At 43.5% G+C, this 13,215-nt stretch overlaps 1 protein-coding gene across 1 annotated transcript; it reads left to right on the plus strand.

Annotated features, from left to right (window-relative positions):
* Nucleotides 1-1,994: 1,994 nt before the first annotated feature.
* LOC139266870 (4-galactosyl-N-acetylglucosaminide 3-alpha-L-fucosyltransferase 9-like) lies at nt 1,995-3,074 on the plus strand. Its single transcript, XM_070884479.1, has one exon. The coding sequence runs from the start codon at nt 1,995-1,997 to the stop codon at nt 3,072-3,074; it is 1,080 nt and encodes a 359-aa protein (XP_070740580.1).
* Nucleotides 3,075-13,215: the final 10,141 nt, after the last annotated feature.

Genomic DNA, 13,215 nt, shown 5'->3' on the forward strand with positions numbered 1-13,215 from the left:
TTGCTTTGGAGGCAGTTCAGAGAAGGTTCACAAGGTTGAGGGGGTTGACTTATGAGGAAAGGTTGAGTAGGTTGGGCCTCTACTCATTGGAGTTCAGAAGAATGAGAGGTGATCTTATCGAAACATATAAGATTATGAGGGGGCTTGACAAGGTGGATGCAGAGAGGATGTTTCCACTGATAGGGAAGACTAGAACTAGAGGGCATGATCTTAGAATAAAGGGCCGCCCATTTAAAACAGAGATGAGGAGAAATTTCTTCTCTCAGAGGGTTGTAAATCTGTGGAATTCGTTGCCTCAGAGAACTGTGGAAGCTGGGACATTAAATAAATTTAAGACAGAAATAGACAGTTTCTTAAACGATAAGGGGATAAGGGGTTATGGGGAGCGGGTGGGGAAGTGGAGCTGAGTTCATGATCAGATCAGCTATGATCTTATTGAATGGCGGAGCAGGCTCGAGGGGTCGTATGGCCTACTCCTGTTCCTATTTCTTATGTTCTTATGAGTGAATGCGAAGGTGTTGGAAATAAAAACAGAACATGTTGTAGTGATAATCTGATGACTGGAAGGGTGTAGTGGAAGGTTCTTGGTGTTAGAGAAAGCTGGTGAGGTAGTTGTTGATAGCTTTCTTCCATAGATGCGATGGGGATTTGTTGTGCAGGGTGAGTGTGAAGACAGCAAGGCAGAGAAATTGGAGGAGAGGGAGGAGTGGAAATTTAAACTTCTGTTGAAGTCACTGAGGTTGGGATGTCACTCTGTGCAAAGGTTGAATGAGATAAATAGGAATGAGATTTCCATGAGAACATGATAGGGTTTGGGCAGCATTAGACAATAAGAACTTTTGTCCAAGTCCTAACCTAAGCATCGTAAGTCTTACTTATAAAACTAATAGTCATTCTTCACGGTTAACCAGGTCTCTATTGAGCCAGTTGCATTCGGTTTCTCATTATAAGGACAATATTCAAGCTCCAGTTTTTTGTTCTGTTCGATGTCAGCCATGACTCAGTGGTGCACTCTTGCCACTGAATCAGAAACCTGTAGTTTTAGGTCTCATTTCAGAGACTTGAGCACATAATATAGGATGACACTTCAGTGCAGTACTGAGGGAGTGCTGCGCTGTCAGAGGTGCCTTCACACAGATGAGATGTTAAACTGAGCCCCATCTGCCCTCTTGGGTGAATGTACAAAATTCCATGCCATTATTCAAAGAAGAGCAGGGGAGAACTCCCAGTGTGTTCTGACCAATATTTATCACTCAACTAACATCACTAAAATAGATTATCTGGTCATTATCGCATTGCAGTTTGTGGGACCTTGATGTGCACAATGGTTGCTGTTTGGCTGTAAAACATTTTGAAACATACCAAGGTCATGAAAGGCACAATATAAATAGACACACGTCTTTCTTTCCTTTTATTACTTAGGATAATGTAAGTTTAACAATATTATAATGTACTATCTTGCCTGTATTTGTTTATGGACTTCCACTGACTGATTTCTTAATTCTCTGGGTTTTTTTTAAATTTAACTCTGTAATGTATTTGATTCATGGATTCTTTGCTTAAGAATTCATAGCAACAAATAGTAATTAAGAACTAGTTGGTTTATTAGCAAAGATTTAACAATCACACAACACATTAGCCAGTTCATCCACCAGGCTCACAACCACCTGCCTCATCGTGGATCTCCTAAACCCAACTGGCTGAAGTTTTATTGAGCCTTGAGAACATCAGGTGACTGGCTAAGCCACTCACAATTCAACAGTTCTGCAAACCTGTGAGCATATTCACAGGTACAGACATTACAAACTCCTTTTAATGTTTTTCCTCCCCCACTCTCTCCTTTACCTTGTCCCTATATTTCCAGTGTAAATATTCCTCAGTTGCATTAGGGAAGCTCTGTTCCAATTTTCTAGATTTGATGCAGTTTAAATAGACGAGCATGTATGGTCCTAGGATCCTAATAGTCTTCATTTTTTTCTTTTACAGGACACATTATGACATCAGCATCTAATAAAGGGATTTTACGCATCCTGTTAATTTTCATCATCATTTTGGGCTGTTTTGTAACCTTGTTGTTACTGTATGTCAAACCATCTAACAGCTGGATTTATGCTCCCATGGAATCTGCCACATCAGTTTTACGCATGAAAAACCTCTTTACGCCAGGGCCTGAAGAGAATGAAACTATTGTGCTTATCTGGTTGTGGCCTTTTGGTCAGACATTTAAGCTCAATTCTTGTGAATCTGTGTTCAACATCCATAACTGTCACTTGACTGTGGATAAGAACCTGTACAACAAATCCCACGCTGTCCTTATCCATCACAGGGACATCAGTGGGGACTTGTCCAACATGCCCACGCAGCCTCGGCCAGCATTTCAGAAATGGATTTGGATGAATCTGGAGTCACCTACCCACACTCCAAAAAAGACTGGGCTCGACCAACTCTTCAACCTGACCTTGACATATCGGCGGGACTCAGATATCCAAGTGCCTTATGGGTCGCTGATTATGAACAGAGTTCCATTAGCTTTTGAATTGCCTAGTAAAAGCAATCTAGTGTGTTGGGTTGTAAGCAACTGGAACTCTGATCATGCCAGAGTGAAGTATTACAATGAACTCTACAAATACATTGAAATCAACACTTATGGTCAAGCCTTCGGAGAATACCTGAGCGATAAAAGTTTGATCCCTACAATATCTAATTGTAAGTTCTACCTTGCCTTTGAAAACTCGATACATGAAGATTATATAACTGAAAAACTCTACAACGCTTTGCTTGCAGGCACGGTGCCTGTGGTCCTGGGCCCATCTAGAGAAAACTATGAAAATTACATTCCAGCTGATTCTTTCATTCATGTGGATGATTTTCTTTCAGCAAAAGAGCTTGCAGATTACCTGCACATGCTGAATGATAATGAAGACTTGTACATGCATTATTTCAAATGGAGGAAATACTACACAGTGAGGATGGCTCATTTCTGGAATGAACATGCATGTAGTGTCTGTGAGAATATAAAACGACATCAAGAATATAGATCACTTTCCAGTTTAGAGAGATGGTTTTGGGATTGAATGCTGAAATATGTCCCCAGTAAATATTGTGGATCATCCATAGTATTTATGGAATTCAATTGGCTTTTTTCTCCAAAAGAAAATATTTTACATTAATTCTCTTAACTGAAAAAAATCTACAAACTTATATCTTATATAGGTATGTAAGAATTCATAATGCCTTTGACAGTGCAGCAGGGGATTCTTGAGCATCATATTTTCATTTTAAACTGACTTCTGCTGGAAAATGCTATTGCTTTTCAAGCGGAATGTTTTTATTTGAATGACATTCTGTTTCCCCTGTCGCTGCCATTTGTAGTAAAATAATAGAAAAAGTAATCTTTACTGTGAATTAAGGAGAAATTGTCCTCAAATAAATTGCACAACCAATCTGATATTTTAACTGGAGGAATATTATTCAATGTATATTGCAATTTAAAGAAAAGAGCTTGAAATGATTTATATGCACTGTAAATATCCATCCATTTTGAGTAGAGTAGCAATGCTTTGTTTAGTATTTGTATCAATCTTACTTGATCCTTGAGCTCTTATCTCTGTTGCTGTGATGACTTTGTATACAAAGCTGATGAGTTGACTTGAGGACCCACCTCTACAGCCTCCAACAGCAATGTTATTCTGTGATTTGACTGGTAGTAGGATTCAACCACGAATTGAGAATGAGCAAAACTATTACCATTCATTGCAGGCACGTTGGACTCCTATCTATTTAGCAAATAGCCAGCGCAGATGCAATGGGATCTATTTTAACTCCCTCTCCCTGATGGAAGCCAGACAGGAGAGAAGTTAGAATGGAGCGGAGGACTTGCTACTGATTTCCCACCCCAATTTGGCCGATGACAGTTTTAAATTTCAGCCAACTAGCACACCCAACCCAAGCGGTCTTTAAATATGTAGACCAGACTCCAATGACATCATAGGGACCCAACCTGCCTTTTTAACCTGAGACCTGAACAGGGCAGCAGTGGTGGCTACTCTGCCTGGCAATACCTTCCCGGAACAGTTGCCAGGGCCTGTAGGCCAACAAATACTCGTTTTAGTTTACTTGTGGGCCAAAAGGAGCAAGATCCTTTTCATGGGACCCTGGTATCAGTTCTGGGACAGGAAGGAGGTATACCGATGGGATGGGCTTCACCTGAACCGGGATGGGACCCATGTCCTAGCAGAAAGGATAAATAGGGAGGTGGCAAAGGCTTTAAACTAGTAAGAAGGGGACGGGATCTGCAAGAAACATACGCAGCCTAAATATAAATAAAACACGAAAAGAGAGCAAGGGAGGACATTGGCGGCAAGGAAGCAAATTAGGGAATGAGTAAAAAAACATAGACTAATAATCATGGGAGATTTCAACTACCCCGATATTAATTGGACAGAAGAGTTCGGTAAAAGGGATAAGGGAAAGGAGTTCCTACAATGTAGACAGGGCTCCTTTCTAACCCAATATGTAAAAAGGCCAACAAGGGAGGATTCGCTATTGGATCTAGTAATGGGGAATGAACCAGAGCAGATAAGAGAAGTAAAAGTAGGGGAACTGTAAGACGTGTGGAATTACCCCTCGTCCCGTCTAACAGGTTATAGAGTTTGAAATTGAGATTTATGAGAAATTACACAAGACACACAAGTTCTATCTTTAACATTTTATTGTCCTTAAAACAGATTCAAACCCCCAACCACTATTCGAGCAATTCACCAATAATGTTACAAGAGATGATACATACAACCACCCGCAGATGATTAGTCCAGCAGTAATTGCAGCTCCTTGTAGTCGAGATGACTGGCCAGGCCACCTCCTTCTGACTGCAGCTGTTGCCTCATAGGCGAGGTGACTGGCCAAGCCACCTCCTTCCGACTACAGTGTTGATATCTTTTAGTCACTATCTTTTATACAGTTCTTGTTCTTCCATCACGCAGGAACTGTGTGGGGTATTCCTCCATGGTTCAGCTTAAGTTGTCTGAGCTGTCAATCTTTCAAACATTCACATCCTGTGTCTACCGACCGCTGTCACCGATTAGCTGTCCTTATCAGATCCCGAGTTGCTCAGTCACTCATAAGAATTTTCAGAAGTGGGCAGCAGACCATTTGGTCACATTACACATTACACGTCATTACCTTGTGTCCTGTTTTTCAGAACTCCCAAGGTCTGTTTCCTCCCTTCAACACAAATGTTTTGTTTTATGACCCTGTTCACTCTTCATTGGAGACGCTAAGTTCATCAGGTACATTTGTCCAGCAAAAAGTTTGTTGCTTTTTGTGAGGCATATCAAATTCTGCCGTCCATCTCCATCAGCGAAAGACAACTTGGTACATTCAGCAGCTTTATTTTACTTCAAAAAATATTTTGGCCTGACAGAGCATTTTAATATATGCAAGATTAAGGGTCTGTACATTCTTACAGAACATCTAGGTAATAGAGACTATAATATAATACATTTTAAGATGATAATAGAGAAGGACATAAGTATGATGAAAACCAAGGCAATAGATTGGAGGGACTGAGAATAGAACTTGGGAAGGTAAAATGGGCAACAATATTGGCAAACAATGATGTAGTACAACAATGGGAAACATTTAAAATGTTGTTTAACAGAGTGCAATAAAATATATTCTGCTAAAAGGAAAGAACAAACTAAACACTAATGAGACTCCATGGATGAATAAAGACATAAGGGAACAAGTGAGAGTAAGGAACGTGGCATACATTAAGTACATAGACAGCAGGGGAGTGCATGATAAGAGAGGATACGAAGGGATTAGGTGAGAAGTCAAAAAATAATTAGGAAGGCAAAGAGGAACTATGAAATTAAATTGTCAAGGAACATAAACCAAATTAGTAAAATATTTTACACACATATCAATAAAAAAGGAAGGATGGGATGGGAATAGGGCCATTTGCGGATAGACAAGATAATACCACATGTATGACAGGGCGATGGCAGAAATATTAAATCATTATTTTGCTTCAATATTTACCAGGGAGATAGAACAGGTGGACATGACATTGGATGATGAGATGAGTAATGAGATAAGTGCATTTAAAATAAAAAAGGATATATTAACTAAACTAATCAAACTCAAAGAGGATCAAATCCTTGCTCTCGATGGACTGCATCCACGCATTTTAAAAGAATCTAGGGAAGAAATAGTAGAGACATTACTACACATATTCAATAATTTGTTAGAAAAAGGTGTAGTGCCTGAGGACTGGCGGATAGCTAACATAATACCTATATTTAAGAAGGGAGATAGAGCATGTCCAGGGAATTATAGACCAGTCAACTTAACATCAATGTTAGGAAAAATAATGGAATCCCCACTAAAGGCGAGAATAGAAGAACATCTTAAAAAAAAAGTATAATAATGAGTAGTCAGCATGGATTTCAAAAGGGAAAATCTTGCTTGATCAAACTTATTGAATTTTTTGAAGAGGTAACAGAGAGAGTAGACAATGATAATGCAGTAGATGTAATTTATCTAGATTTTCAAAAGGCCTTCAATAAGGTACCCCATAATAGACAAATTAATAAGGTCAGAGAATGCAGAGTTTGGGGACAAGTAGTACAATGGATTGTTAACTGGCTTCAAGGCAGAAAGCAGACAGTGGGAGTAAAGTGTAGCTATTCACAGTGACAGAAGGTAGTGGTGTTCCACAAGGATCAGTGCTGGGGCCACTGCTGTTCACAATTTACATTAATGATTTGGACTTTGGAATCAAAAATACAATTTCTAATTTCTAATTTTGCAGATGATACCAAATTGGGGGGGATAGTCAATACTGAGGAGGACTGCAACAAATTACAGAAGGTCATTAATAAACTTGCAGAATGGGAAAATAACTGGCAAATGAAGTTCAACACAGATAAATGTGAGGTATTATATTTTGGTAGGAAGAATAATGGGGTCACATTACTTGGAAGGTGCGAGTCTAGGTGGAGTAGAGGAACAAAGGGATCTCGGAGTACAAATACACCAGTCACTAAAAGTTGCGCCACAGGTTAGTAAGACCGTACAAATAGCAAACCAAGCACTAGGTTTTATTTCTATAGGGATAGAATTGAAAAGTTGGGAAGTTATGATAAACCTGTGTCGAACCTTGGTTAGACCAAACTTGGGGCTGGATTTTGGGCTTTTTGGATTTCAGGGCATTAATCGCAGCAGGGTGTTAAAGTTAGCACCTGAAAATAGTTTGCGCCTTCAACTGCAAGTTTAGGTCAAAAAGTAAGTTGGAGGAGAATTGGTGTTAAGTCAGGAGTCATGCAACCGGCTTTGTGCGCCCGAGCCGAAACCTGTGTCATTAAAGGAGGCGGTCGTTTTGCTCTGCGCCATTTTTTGTTTTTACCCAGTCACAAACACTAATGCAGGGCACAGCTGCTTTCTGCACACATGCACATATAAACTGCCCCATTTTAGCTACTTCTGCAGAGATGGAGGAGTAGGAGGGAAGGCAGCATGCCAGGCGCTTCACCAAGAGGTGAGTGAGGCCTTAGTGAATGCAGTGGAAAGGAGGTAGTCCTCACTCCATCTTGCTGGGGCAGCCAAACTACTCCCACCTGTTCTTAAGAGACTGTGGAATGACATTGCTCAGGAGGTGTCTGCTGCAGACACTGTGGCCAGAACTGCCACACAGTATCATAAAAAGTTCAGCGACCTTACCAAGCTTGTCAGGGTGAGTACCATTTGCATTTATGTATGCCTCCATAACTCTAACATGAATCTCATACACCATGTGAAGTTTTTCATGCATATGGTTCCTCCCAACAGTCTGTTGGGTAGGTTTCACAATTCATAAGAAAGATGAAAGCTTACTTCTGCAACCATTGGCTTCTAATGATCCATGCACATAAACCCAATCATTTACATCCTTCCTCACAATACACTCCCAGTGCTGCTATGCCTTTCAGAAAGATCACCTACAGCCCCCCTGTTACATCACTCTAACCTCGCAACAATTCCTCACAAAGCACATGCAACATCCAAACAGTTTGAATGGAAGCCACTAGAACATTCACAGTCTCACCTATTGTACTATGGTAGGCATATGTGCCACAACAGCAGAGAAACCCTTTCTGAACCCTTCCTATTTTTCTCTTTGCAGTCAAGCACTCCCACAACAGGAGGGAGCAGCTGGGCACAGGCAGAGGGCCGCTCCAATTATTGCCACTCACTGATGTCGAGGAACGGGTGTCGGCCCTCATAGGTGTACCAGCTCGGGCAGTTGTCGGGGCAATGCTGAGTCCCCTTCGGGTAGTGAGGGTATTTAAATGGGTAGAGCGACTGAAGTGACTGCGTTGAAACATATAATGAAGTGACGGCGGGTCTTCAAATAAACATGTGCAATGTCACCTTGCTCGTGTCACCCTGCACCCTCCCCGGCTGCTGACCACTCGTCTTTTATTTTCTGCTTGCAGATGACCAACCACAAGCGCAGCATCCTTCAAGGGAGCCCTCTACATCTGGCCATGGGGGAGACGATGAGGGAGGGGAAGAGAGTGTTCTGCCTGAGCCGCAGAGACCACCAGTTTCCCTGTCTGGCCTCACTACATCCGGGGTTTGAGGAGTCAGAAGCTCCTGGCCTTAGTCGCGTACAACACTGCAGTGCGAGAGGGGAATCTCGCAGGCCAGCTCTCCGGATGGTGAGTCAGCAAAGTCGGACTGCTCAACAACAGGCACACACAGAACTGGACTTGGTGGAAATGTCCATGGAATGGATGCACTGGGACGGATCCCAGAGAGCATTGACAAGCTTCCTATGCCAGTTGTGGAGGCAGCGTCACAGATTGTCAGTGCGACTCGGGAGTCCAGCGAGGTCATCATTGCCCACACACAGAGGCTGGTGGCCTCGAGCAGCAACAGTGGCATTCCAGAATGTGTGGCCGTGCCCTTGATCATGTCGCAGATTCGGGCGCATCGCAGGCACAAGCAATGCTTCAGCTTGGTCAAGTTGATGTCTGCTACTATACTCTCTGTATTCCCTACTGTCCAACGGGGAAGGGACGGTGCCGACGCAGACCAGCAAGTTGTGGAAACACAACATGCTCTGGATGCTGAGGCCAGCCCCGTCGGAGAGTCAATGGCTCCCACGAAATGGAAGGTGCCGTCCTTCCCCAGGATGACAGCATTCTGGCTCCCACCACTGACTCGCCAACCATGCACCATACACAGTTGACACCTCAGCTACCAGTGACTGCTCCCGCCAATGATGAGGTGCAGCAGTCCACTGCTGGACCTTCTGGGCCAAGAGCTGGACCAGAGCGTCCTCAGATGCTGTCTGCATTGTCTGGCCCCGCAACACAGCAGCCCTCTAGCATGCTTGCTGTAGGCACTGAGGCCTCATTGAGGAGGAGCAGCAGGCGTGGGAGGGGGTTAAAGGGAAGGAAGGGGCAAGTGTGGATAAGGCCTGGCACAAGTTGGTGCTCATGGATGTATGTAGCATTGTAAAAATTGTATATAGTTGTTTGATAACAATTGACTCATCTTGAATTGTCTTGCTGCAGGAAACATTTTCCTGTTTATTTACATTTTGTTTACTGCAGGAATCAGTTTACTGTTTATTTACATTTACTTTAACCATTGTATAATTTTGGTTTTTTTGGGGGAGTACATTGTTAATTATTCATGTCTATAAAAATATTTATTTGACCTTTGCCATGGTTGTCTTGTGTCTCATTGCAGAATTAAATGTAAATTAACTGGCATGGTAGCATAGAGTAGCGAGTCAACGCTGCAACCCCACCTTCCCCATTCAAGTAAAACCGGCCAATGATGAACTGCCGATGTAAGGCTCTTGCTGCGACCACATCACCATGCTGCCTCCCCTGTGGTTGTGGTCTCACCACAATGGGTTCCTCACCAGGCTCCTCTTCCTCATCCTCCTCCTCCTCCTGAGGTGTCCTGCAATCCCCACTGGCAATGTCTGGCCCCTCATGAAGGCTAAGTTGTGGAGCAAGCAGCACACAACAATAAATTTGGAGACCTGTTGAGGGGAGTAGTGAAGGCTGCCTCCAGAGTGATCCAGGCATTGGAAAGGCTGCTTGAGCACTCCAGATGATGCGGATGGCTATCATTATAGTGCTGCTTGGCTTCTCTGGCGGGGTTCTGGAGGGTGGTCATGGGCCAGGTGTCCAGACCATCTCCTTTGTCTCTGATCAGCCAGCCCTGCTTTTTGTCGCTGAAACACTGTCTCACGCAACATGAAAGCATCATGTGTGCTCCCTGGATAGCGTGCATTCACCGTGAGGATGCGCTGCGTGTGGTCGCAGACCAGCTATACGTTTAGGGAGTGGCATCCTTTTCAATTTCTAAGGACCTCTGCATTGTGTAATGGTGCTCGCAAAGAGTGTGGAGTCAATGGCTCCTTGAGCCTTGGGGAAGCCTGCAAATTGTCCAAACCCTAAAGCGTAAGCCTTCTGGCTGTCCCTGCTCATTGGGAACTTTATGAAGTCCATTCTGCGTGTGTACAGTGCCCTTGTAACCTGGCGAATGCAGCAATGTGCAGCGTGCTGCTACTTGGAAGGAGCCAGAGGCATAGAAGGCCATCACCACAGTCAGCTTCACCTCGATGGGCAGCGCAGTCCTGTTGGCGCTGGAAGGCTGTAGCTCTGCCTGTAGGAGCTGGCATATCTCTGTCAGCACTTTTTGGAAGCACAACCTTCTAACACAATTTGTCTCAGAGATGTGGAGGTATGAGTGATGTTCCCTGTAAACTCGTGGGGGTTAAGGCCTCCTCCTCATATGTCTACAACCTCTTCGAATCCCTGGCCCAACATGGCCATGAACCTTTCTTCCAGCTTGAAGCCACCTGACAATAGCCACCAGCATGATACACTGGTGAACTAGCATTGCCCCCATTGAAATCTCTCACTGACCTTGTAAGCAAAGAGTCATGGCACATAAAATTGCTGTTTGCAACTCGCAGCCTCACGTAGCATTCTGCGCACAACCGTAGCAGTCACTGATAACTGCGATTGAAGATCCTCCAGCCTCTGTTTAAATATGCCGTCAGTAGTGCCTGCTGCACCCTGGGACTGCCTGTTTATTTCAGACATTTCCTGGGGTGGTCATTAAATGAGGCATTAGGGCCGAAAGTTCCATCCGAGGCACTAGTGCAACCTTGCACCACGATTGACGTCATAAACATGCTGAAAACTGAGGGTGGGGCAATAAGTTTTTGCGTCCGCGCAAACCAATAGCCGAATCTTCCAGCCGGGGCGCTAAACAAGGTGCAAAGTAGCCGAAAATCCAGCCCTAGAGTACTGCATGCAGTTCTGGTTGCCATATTATAAAAAGGATGTAGAGGCATTAGAGAGGATGCAGAGAAGATTTACAAAAATGATACCAGAAATGCGAGGGTATACATATCAGGAAAGAATGGAAAGGCAGGATCTCTTTTCTCTTGCAAAAAGAAGGGTGAGGAGTGACCTAATAGAGGTCTTTAAAATTATGAAAGGTTTTGATAGAGTGGTTGCAGACAGCATAACTAGAGGCCATCAATATTAGAGAGTCACCAAGAAATCCAATAGGTAATTCAAAAGAAACTTCTTTACCCAAAGGGTGATGAGAATGTTGAACTTGCTTCCACAGGGAGTGGTTGAAGTGAAAAGTATAGATGCATTTAAGGGGAGGCTAGACAAGCATATGAGGGAGAAGGGAATAGATGGTTACGGCAGATAGATTTAGATGAGGAATGATGGGAGGAGGCTCGAGTGGAGCATAAATGCCGGCATGAACTGGTTAGGCCAAATGGCCTGTTTCTGTGCCGTATATCCTATGAAATCCTCTTGCCATCACTTATCCTCCTTCCCGGCCACTCTCTCAGGCTGAGCCAGACTGTTTGCAACCTCACCATCCTATTCAATCCCAAGCTGTGCTAGTAACCTCATAACTTCTCCATCACAAAAACCGCCTTCTTCCACTTCCGTTACATCACATGCCTCCACTCCACCGTTGCCCATTCTATGCCTTTGTCACTTCCAGACTCAACTATTCTGATGGTCTCCAATCTGCCGACAGCTCACCCAAAGCTCTGCTGCCTGTATCCTATTCCATACCAAATCCTGTTCACCCATCACCTCTGTCCTGATTTGCATTGGCTCCAGTCTCCCAACTCCTCAAATTTAAAATTCTCATCCTAGTGTTTGTGGGCTCACTTTTCCCCAAAGCATTTTTTTGGTGTACTTGAAGAGTTACGCCTAATTTTTTTGGGCCTAAGTACGGCAAAAAAAAATATTCTAAGTTGCCCCGTTGGATTTCTTCATTTTGGCGTGGCGTAACCCGACCTTTAGTTTTGGGGGTGGAGCCTTATTCTGCGCCAAAATGATCGGGCTGCCATGGTAACCAGGGACACAATGCAAGCTGAGGCTGCAAAGTACAGCCAGCTCCCAACACATTAAAAGAATTGAAAAACACATAATAGCAACTTACCTCCACTCTCTCGCTCTCTCTCTCTCTCTCTCACTGGCAAGTCCTTTGGGTGGGGTTGGAGGTAAGTTGCTGCTATTTATTTTTCAATTCTTTTAGTGTGTCTGGGCATCTGCTGTGCCAATTTCCATTCCTGCACCGATTTCCTTAACTCTCCGGAAGGTTTTTCTGGAGAGGTCACATACGCTGGCCTAAGCAGAACTGGAGTAAATCTCAGTTGGCCAAACTTCCCTAAATGGCCAGAATTGGTGTAGGTGGCTGGTTACGCCTCCTTTGGCTGAAAAAAAAACTGACCTAAAAAAAATCGTAACTAATCGTAGTTACGCTGGTGCAAATTGATTGGGGAAACTGTGGTTTTTCAACTTACGCCAAAAAAAGCAGCCTGCTCCAAAAAAAATGGCACAAATCACTGAGGAAAATTGAGCCCGAAATCTCTACATGGCCTTGTCCGTCCCTATCTCTATAAATTTCTCGAGTGCTACACTCCTCGCTCCAACCTCTCAAGTCATTTGACTCCTGTCGTGGATAACTTTACTCCAACATTGATAACCATGCCTTCAGCCACTTAGGTCCAACTCTCTAAAATTCCTTCCCTAAACTGCTCTCTCTCTGCTTCTGCAACTCCCTCTCCTTTAAGACCATCCTTAAAAATATTCCCTTCCATCAAGGTTTTGGTCACTCCTCTTAGTATAACATCTTTGACTCAGCATCAATTTTTTTTCTCATGCT

The sequence above is a fragment of the Pristiophorus japonicus genome, chromosome 7 (genome assembly GCF_044704955.1).
Source record: "Pristiophorus japonicus isolate sPriJap1 chromosome 7, sPriJap1.hap1, whole genome shotgun sequence".
In the NCBI taxonomy this organism is placed as follows: Eukaryota; Metazoa; Chordata; class Chondrichthyes; family Pristiophoridae; genus Pristiophorus; species Pristiophorus japonicus.

Bases quoted from the DNA above. Each gene is read 5' to 3' on its own strand.
- LOC139266870 (XM_070884479.1), top strand. From the start codon at position 1,995: ATGACATCAGCATCTAATAAAGGGATTTTACGCATCCTGTTAATTTTC.